Source organism: Poecilia latipinna, unplaced genomic scaffold (assembly GCF_001443285.1).
Source record: "Poecilia latipinna isolate Pla-1442-1.1 unplaced genomic scaffold, P_latipinna-1.0 Scaffold396, whole genome shotgun sequence".
Classification (NCBI taxonomy): domain Eukaryota; kingdom Metazoa; phylum Chordata; class Actinopteri; order Cyprinodontiformes; family Poeciliidae; genus Poecilia; species Poecilia latipinna.
In genome coordinates this window covers 444,221-453,955 of record NW_015113012.1, presented here as the reverse complement: position 1 = coordinate 453,955, position 9,735 = coordinate 444,221, and the positions used below count along the sequence as shown (strand labels likewise).

At 37.8% G+C, this 9,735-nt stretch overlaps 1 protein-coding gene across 1 annotated transcript in view; it reads right to left on the bottom strand.

Moving 5' to 3' along the window:
* Positions 1–7,123, bottom strand: part of LOC106950358 (synaptotagmin-9-like) — a 22,439-nt gene extending 15,316 nt beyond the window's left edge. The window contains exons 1-2 of the mRNA XM_015037150.1: positions 6,487–7,123; positions 130–613 (exon numbers count right to left, since the gene is read on the bottom strand). Coding sequence (XP_014892636.1) covers positions 130–613; positions 6,487–6,634 — 632 coding nt within the window. The 5' untranslated portion in view covers positions 6,635–7,123. The remainder of the gene's footprint in view (positions 1–129; positions 614–6,486) is intronic.
* Between the last annotated feature and the right edge of the window lie 2,612 nt (positions 7,124–9,735).

Below are 9,735 nucleotides of genomic sequence, written 5' to 3'. Positions count from 1 at the left end.
TTTTTTTTTTTTTTTTTTTTTTTTTGTTAAGAGAGACATATTAGTAGTTACATTCAAGATAATGGAAAGGCTGGAGTCCCAGAACAGGAATACCTCTTATTTGTGACTATTAGGAAAACCAATACCTACCCCATTTCTTGTCCTGGCGCTGGTTCTGTTGTCTGCCTCTGCATTCGAGGGTTTGTGTGAACTCCATTTTCCCGAGTTTTACTCTGAGCATCCAGTGGTATGTCCGGGGATGTGTGGCTTATCTTCATAGCTGCCTCTGGTGTGGCTATCACCACAGGTGGAGGTGACACGGGAGTCATGGGAGCCTCCACTGACACAACCGAGGCCACGGGTGTAGGCTCTTTGGCGACAGAACAATGCGAAGACTTACGGCGGTTGTGCATCGGAGGGTCGACGGCAGTGTAAACTGGCTGTTTGGGTGCAGACTGTGCGGGCAGAGGGCTCATGGTGGGGTTTATGTGCCCTTGAGCCTCCTTTGTTGTGGGTGAAAGTCCTCGCTCCCTCCATGGTATCCAGCAGAGTTTCCAGGAGACAAAGAGGGAGACCCCAAATAGAGCCAATCCACAGGCAGTAACCACCAGTGAGAGTAGACTCACTGATATATCTGAGAAGATGACAAGTGAAAAGAAATCAGAGTTAAATTGAGGTTTTACTTGTAATTTTTGCTTCTTGCTAAAGCTACACCATTCCTATCGTAGATTAACAATAGGAGAAAAGTAAGAATATTATCAATTCTTAACACAGATACATTCATCTTCCGACGGATATTTCAAGATAGTTTTTGTTTATAAATTACACAGATACAGTAACATGCAAATTATGGATTACCAAATAAATGTTCTTAGACTTTAGCTTTACTTGTCATGATCCGTGTTTCTGTGTATTTATATTAAGGTTTTTCTGTGAACAGTTTCTGTCCTGAGTCTCTGTTGTTTCTGCGTCTTCCCCGTTGATTGCTTCCCAGGTGTGCCTCATTCTTTGATTGCCCTCCCTGTGTATTTAGTCCCACCTGTTGTCTTTGTCTCTGGTCGGATCCTCGTCGTACGTCATACCTCGTCTGTTCCTCGTCTGGTGTAGTTTTCAGTTCAGTTTCTCAGTAGAACTGTTAGTCCTGAGTTTCTGATTATTTCGTCGTCACAGTAGAACTGCTTAAGTCCTGTGTCGGCGTTGGCTCTGTTGCTCAGTCTATTGCTACCAGTGTTGGCTTTATTTTCCGCTCACTGTGCTGCCTACTTGTTTTGACTATTCGAGCTGCTACCTTCATTAAATTCATCATCATTATCATCTTCATCTGGGTCCCCGCGTTCTATCTCACCACCACCAACCACGCCTCCTGACATTACTTCACTTTTTTTTTTTTAGTTCTTTGGGGTTCAGCTTAAACATTTTGACAGGATTTTTTTTTTTTTTTCTCTCTTAAGACATTTAACTCTGGTGTATGGTGTATACAAATGCTTCTATACTCAAAGGATGTAGCAGTGTTTATGTGTATGACAGTATAATTAACATATAAATTGATGCTGATTCCTTTGCAGAAAATATTTTTTTTAAACAAAAGTATCTGCAAACATTAATTATACATTTTCTAATATGTTGCGCTCAGCACTGTCAAATTATAAGACAGTTTCTTGAGAGAAAATCTTAGATCAAATGTCCAGTTTAAGATTTTGAAGATCTGCTACAGATACTTTTTAAGCTCTGAAAATACTTTTCCTCTTTACCCGTCGACCCAGTGCATTTTCTCTCACACTGTACAATCTGAGAGAAAAAGACCTGACTAATAATGTGCTGACAAAGCAACCAAAGTCAATAGAAAACTGGCTCTTCAGTCTGTCTAGAAATTGTACTGCTGATCAACACCACTTTAGAAGGTATAATAAAAGGCTAACTTCATTCAAGTGACGTACAAATTAAAAAATGTTGGATGGTACTGCATTTATATTACCTTATTTATGTATTAAATCTTGGGGAATTTCATGGTTTTGTCCTGTTAATATTTTAAAAATCTTGAACTCAATAGATTATAAGCCTTGGGTTTCTTTTTTTTTCACTCATTCAATCTACAGTCTGTCTGGCTGGCTGAACATCTTTGCACGTTTTCCAGTTCAGCCTTCTATGCAATGTATTGGGATGTGATGTAAAGGTCAACCCACAGCAATGCACAGTTTTAATGATGAAAGAAATGATATGTAGTTTTTACATAGAATGTTTTCCAAATAAAAGTTTTAAAAGTGTGCCATTTATTCCTGTTTATCTATTCCAGTTTATACTGTGCAGAACTGCTTCCTGCTCCTATAAAATGTGCAAGTATTTAAAACGTTTTGCAGAATAGCTCAGCCATATTCAATGAAGATGATCTATAAATGTCACATTTTTGGTCTTGCCACAAATTCTTAAATGAATTAAAAGACTGGATTTTGAGCAGCCTATTCCAATCTCTTAGTATGCAAATAGCGGTGGGCCTAACCTCAGGGTTCACTGTCCTGCAAATTTCAGATTGCCCCTGCTCCAACAGACCTGATTTGAATGATTGTATTTTCTTATCAGAATGTCATTGAGGACAGTCCATTGCCGTTCATTTAAATGAGGTTTCTCACCATTAAGACCTGGTTTGGCGACCACTACTATTAGCCGTCCTACTGAAGCTCTGGATATATGTTTAGGTATGTCAACTTGCCCTAATCTTAAGTCTTTTGCAAGACTGTCCTGCATTTAGCTACATCCGCCCTACCAATTCTGACCAGCTTTCCTGTTCATGATGAAGACAAGCATCCCCAGAGCATGACTCTGCCATCAATTATGTTTAGGTCTTGGTAGTTTTGCAACTAAGTCAATACAGATGAAAGCAGATATTTGAGTAAGGTGAGGTTGAAAATATCCTAAGCTCTGACCATCTCACAGAGCGCCGTGAGGAATCCATCAGCCAGTAAATTTAAAGAATAAAACTGAGATCAAATACTTTCACTCCCACAAATAATATTCTTTTCAGTATCTGAAATAAGAAGACTAAACATTTCCTGTTTTAAATCAGTTTCAGTTTCTTATCCTGTAGTTGGTATAGGTGCAGGTGAAAGCATCAGTCTATGTCTGTCAGAGTTGAATCTGACAGCTATAAAAACATTATTTTGCAGACAGAACAAACACGCCTTTGCTGGTCTAGAGTCTTTCTTTGTTTAAGGTCAAGTTACAGTGTTTGGTCTTTTGCTTGGCACCACTACAACGTCCATCAATGCCCACTTCCTGCTGTTGTCACACTGGCAGATTCTTGAATTTTATTTAAATGTCTCTGCTTTTGTTTTCCATTCTATAGTACTTGTTACGTCAAGTGATTGTTCTTTAAATCAAACAGAAAAAAATGGCACTTAGTTTAGAAAGCACTTGTCTTTTTGATATATCTTCACATGTCACATCTTCTTGTAGTATTTTGCCATTCAACTATCCATCTGAGACATTCCATTTTTTTCAACTTTGCAGCAGAACTGCATTGTGTGATCATGTTCATTTATTGAAATGCTGGCCGCCCGTATCTGCCTTAGCTTTTGACTGAGCTCCTTGAATTCAGCTGCTGGACACATAGGCATCTCCACCCTCTTGCACAGTGTTTTCTAATAGCGGCAGTATCTGCAAATCTATGACCATGTCTATTTTTGGATATGTGGTGTCAGTGGTGCACACATTCTGCTTTCTTATGCTGACTGTGCAAGATGCCATAAGTTATCTTTTTGTAAAAGAGAAGAGATGGAATTTTTGTGCCATATATTAAAAATAAATTTGTCCAGGGGAAGACTTGCGCAGAATTTTGAAACAAAATACCCCATTAAACATTCCTAGTAATAAGCAGAGATGTTTCTATCCTACTGTGACCTAGTCATAGAAGCTTGCAACTTTTTAAATCAAAATTGACATGGAGAAGATAGACACTTTAATCAATAGTAATAGTTTTTCTTTTCTAATTAGCATTAACAAATCATTTAATGTTAGATATTTCCCAAATGTGTCAAAGAAGATGACCTTACTTTTTAATTTTTGTTTTTAGAGATAATACTGAAGAAATGTATCATTTACTTCTAAGTTTATGCAAATTAGCATTTACAAATATAAACACTGTGTCTACCTTGAGAAACAAAAGTCATTCTGGCTATATTTTTGGGAACCATTAGTCAAAGGCAGTTTTTAAAAAGTGCAATGAGGACAAACTGATATAAAATGAGCAATTAAGCTACCTGCAAATAAGTCTATTGTTTGACATGAAGAAAATGGACATGGTCATAAATAAAAAAAAAAAATTAAAAAAAGGATGGCTCTTTTTTTCTTCTTGTTGCTCAGAAATCCAATCCAGCAAATTTGCTTAGTACATTGTTGAGCCTGTGTAGGCACAGTCATAAGAGTTAGCACAAGAACTTAGACCAACTGTCCTTTCTGTGCTGCGAGATTCTGTGAACACCAGAGTAAGTGTGATCAGGGAGAAACTGAGGGATCTGCCATCTGAGGACGCCGAGCCCAGCTTGGCAGAATGTTGAAGAACCGACTGCTTAAGAGGAATCAACAGACATCTGGGACGGTTTAGAGACAGCATCACAATGAAGAAGGTGAACCAAATCTAGAGCACAAGTCCTTCAGAGGTGCAATAGTGTAGGAGGTGAGCAAGAGATGAAAAGGCAGTGTGCAAGCTCCGAGATGCTGTTTTCTCAATGTGTAATATGCAGCATTACTTGATTTTCCAGTTGTTAATTAGAAGTTAGTATCCAGGGACAGACTCTTGCATTTTAAAGTGTTGTCCTCCGGGTCTTACCTGCTGCTTGGTGTTCATACAAGCTTAGTTTCAAAGCTGCAACACATATTGGCTGATGGTTAGATAGAAACGTAATGGAATTACAAACAGCAGCAGTTTGTGTGCTACTTTTAAAAGCAGCAAGAAATGTTGCACAATTGCGGCGTTTTATATAAGACAACCTATTTTGGTCATCTCCTGCTCAGTGTTTTTATTCTGGGAATGTATTATACTTAAAACTGGGTCTCAAAGGCAAACCAAGAAACATTTCCTTTTTTCCTTTATGATTTGAAATGGAAAATTGGATTGTCCATATTGAAATCAGCTCCAGGATAATAGAGATGACAGCAGGGCATCTTTGCACTGCTATGAAACCAAGAATGACAATGAATAAGGTTCTAACAGTTATACTACCAGCAATATGAGGTTATCTTTGATCAGTTCTGGTACACAACCCATGACTGAAATATTTAGTTTATTTTTGGGCAGTGTCCGAAAACAGATTTTACCTTTTCGCAGGATATTTCAAAACATCTTTACCTGCCTTTAGATAAAGTCAAAACAATGCAGGCAGCATTGTTTTGATAGTCTTTTAATAGTTTAATATTGCTTAATATTGCTGCACCTGTCTGACAATTTGATTTAAATGTGTGACTGGCATTAACTGTTGTCAATGGTTAACAATAAAAATATTTGCATAAAAACATAACTTACATGTTTATGAAAAACAAACTTTTAGAATGGTCTAGTCCAAGCTCTTTAGAGCTGTAGTTGATCCAATGGCTGTCCACTGACTTTATCATTCTGCTGTAGCCTCATACAGGATGAGACCTACCAGCTTTTGTGAAAAATCAAATTAAATATCATGTGATTTGAGATCGATAACCTCCCTGTCTGCTTGTGAGCCCATACAAATCCTAAATTTGGGGATGTGAGTGAGTTAACTCAGGACAGAAAATTAAGGAGGAAAATGACTAGAGTAAAAAATAAATAATCGCAGAAAAGACAGAAAGACCTAAAATGGCACGATTTCTGTATAATCAGAAACCATCATACAAACTGTATAGACAAAAATAGGCTTGTGGAGGATTGCAGGAATTGTGCCCAGCACGATCTATGAATTGCTTTTGTGCGCAGGCGCGCTCAACCAGCCAAGTCAGGTGAGGTTTGATAGCCTCAAAGCCTTAATGATTTAACATAATCGTATTTCTTGACATTCGGCTTTGATTCTGATGTGGTTTCAGGCAAACGCTTTATTCCTCCAAGGCAGAGACTTTTAGGCAAGAGAGGAAAAATAAACTTTCAAATAACTGCGAGTAACAGAGGCAAAAAATGGACCTTCTTCTTACTCAACCGAGAGAAAAGATGCATTATGTAGAATTAACTATACGAAACAACGTCAGGAATTAAGTTAGTTTAATATTTTCTTCTGGTGGGTATCAAAATTAAATCGCATAAACGAATTGGAGAAAAAAAAAGGAAATTTCTTCAAATATAAAGTGAAATTTTGATTTAACAACGGCTAAATGATTTTAAGGGACAAAATAAAAAACAAGAATGTTGATTAAATATCTACTATGATCAAGTAAATGCTCTAACCCGAACGCTCGCGCTGTAAGCCGGTCGGTTTCAACGAAAGAAGTCACATGCACGTTCCCTCCTGATCAGCTCCGCCACTGAAGGAAAGCGTGCAAACGATGCCTTACCTGAATCTGAATACCGTGGTCTAGTGAGATCTCGGAAATAGTAGATAAAATCCAGACAGTTTTCATTCTGCACTTCCCCCTTTGAGCAAAGATCTGACAGGAGTTCGAGTGCTTTTTGACAAATCTCGTCATCTCTGTCTCCAGGCATTTCCCACCAGCATCCTTATAAATGGACGGTCTCTCGTCGGCACCTATTGCACGCTGGTCGGCACGGTTTGTGGAGTGAAACGCTCACCGAGCGGCACGCCTTCCGACGCCGGACTTTATTGGAAAGCGCGACAAAGCCCCAAGTCCAAGTGCTCCAAAAATAAAGCAACCTATCCCACATGTGGAGCACGAAGAGTTGTTTTCTTTTGTGTAACAATGAGTGAAGCACTCCTCTCACTCTGCTGCTCTGCCGAAAGCCACCGGTTGAATCCACGCACCGCCTCTGCGGCGCCGTGCGCTGTCCAATGTGCTGAAATGTGCGCGTGTACTCCCGCTGCAATAAATCGTTTGCATCACGCCGACTTATGTCTCCAAATCATTTGTTTTTTATTAGAGCTGCGAAACGATGCGAATCCCGGGGAAAGCTGAACACGTTAACTCCGAGCAGCCGAGAGCGAAAAAGCCGCATTTGCAAGCTTTACAACCAGAACAAAATAATAATAATAATAATAATAATAATAATAATAATAATAATAATAATAATAATAAAAATAAATAAATAAAAAACGCTCAGTGCTCTGACAAGCCTGGTGTGGTTTTATGTTCCTGCACATGGCCAATCAGAACCTACTTTTTTTTTTTTTTACGCTTTGTGAAATCATTTTAGGCTTTCATTGGCAAAACCGCTTTCCACTCAAAACTCATCAAAATCTGCGATACTGTTCGCGTAGATTACCTGAGAAAACTTGAATACAGAATAGTTTTTGGTTATTGAGAGAAATTGTGCATTTCGTTGATGTTTTGATGTTACGATCTTCTGCTACATAAATGCCAAGGTTGTTTCCCCACACGCTAAACTCAATCAGGAAACAATGTATAAATATCTGCCTGTCTTTATTTATTTATTTTCAGAATTTCAGATCGTTTCTTTTACTTCTAGAAGTCCAATTATAATCAACCAGTAGGCAGCCTTCTATATTTCTCATGGGACAATTGGTGTCAATATATGCGCCATTGCATTGTTGTTCTGTTGTTCTTTATGTGCTTTTACTTCACCTGTCAGTTCTCATGGGAGCTTAGTCAATTTCACATCCACTGAATCATTGCATTGATTGAGAAGCACACTAATTAAGGTATGTAGTTTTAGTGTGTGCACTATTAATCTTAAAGAGAAAAAAAGCAATAACTTATAAAGGAGAAAGCAAATGTAAGTTACGAAATCTGATTATCATAAATTGGCAAACATTGTTTTTGTTTAATTGGACATCTATGATTCTATCGAGGTGTAGAAATCAATGAATAAATGAAGGCAGTTTAAATTTTTCAATGTATATGCAATTTTATCTACTAAAGAATTTAAAAATCCCAATTTTTTTTTATTGAGATTTTACAAGACAGGCGATTGAAGAAAACTGTGTTAGAAATGAATAAAACGAGGTAAAACTCCTGGCCGTGTTTATGCTTTTCACACTCCTTCCACGAAGAACAGAACATCCAGCCTGTTCTGAACCATCAAAGATAAATACAATCTATAATGAGCTGCAAATTCATTCTGTGGCACTGCAATTTCCCATCTCTTATGTTTGCGGTGTTTGTGTTGAGCTTTTGTCACATGATTGCAGGCTCTGAGAAAAAAACAACAACAAACAAACAAAAAAAAAAACATTGTGCTGAAATTAACATTTTAGGACCATACTGAATACTGTTTGGGCTTTAACTAGAGGGACAATGATAAATCCAGCTGAGATGAGAAAATGCATATTATATTTACAAGAGCAGCACAAGTCAAGAATTAAAACAATTTTGGGAAAAATAAGTAATGCCTTCTTTTCCCCTGTTTTCACAAACACGGTAATCTCACAATTCAAAACTTTGTATTAAAGAACCTCAAATTAGTGCAATAATAATAATCTATATTTAACCATTTAAGAACCTCGTCGAGATCTACAATCTCTTTTCCAAGAGGGACATGGCCAGGTAAAAGTAATTAACTTATCAAAAGGTTAAGTCTTTATTCTCATTTAATCTAAGGCTTTCCTAATACCCAAAACCATACTGAAATTGGTCCCCTATTGTTTCCTAATGAACAGAAAAAACTGTTCAACAGTCAATAATTCAATAATATTGTGTTTAGAATTATTAGGTTCAGACTTGACCAGTTCAAGTATGCTAACGTTTAAACTAGAGATGAACAATTCAGTCCAGAATCCTTAAAACAGTGAAATAACCTTTTAGTGTTGAAATTAGCAAAAGAAGAAGCTGAGGCTGCAAAGCAGATGCCTTAAGCATCATTAGTGGAGAACAATTTGTTAGTCAATGAATTATTGTAGTGCTTACAGTGTCTACTTTTTCTGATGTCATATCACAATTTCTCTACCTGGTTCAAGAAAAATGGTCAAAAAAAGCACTGAAAGTCTGACAACAGCAACGTAACTAAAGTACTACTTCATTTTTGCTACAAATACCTAATTCTTGCTAAGAATTAGGTTTTTATTTTTTTTTAATTTTGCCTAAGAAGTCAGCATCTGTCAAATGTGGATTCTCACTCTAAAAATGTAGTTTAAAGGTTTTCCAACTTTTCTTTTTATTTCTAATTTGCATTAGCTTGAAAAGAAAGGTGAAATACTGATATTGCAATCTGGAGAGGCAGACAGAGAAATAAAGTGATTTAAAAAGTTTAATGACAAATAAACTTTAAAGTCCTTCGGCATTCAGGCCAAACATTCCTGACGCTGCATAGGAATGCAGTCCCCCCGGGAACTGTACTGGTGGCGACGGTCGAAGAAGGTATGTGGCCTGAAGAGCCGGGAGCTGAAGGTGGAGATGGGGCGGAGGTGGGTTGATCGCAGCTGGTAAGCGGAGGAGGCCGTGGATGAAGGTCCTTATGAACTGGAGCTTGATCGATGATTGGCCACGATGTGGCTTGATCCAGCGCTGATAGGTCCAGGGTGATGAGAGGGAGGAGCTGATTGATGAGGCAGGTGAAGCTAAAGAGTCTTCCAGATTGAATTTGTGCTGAAGCTTCATGACAAAAATTATTTTTTTTCCTCACTTGGCCACATCTTTCTAATTAAGCTGAATTTGGGGAGGAATACATAAAAA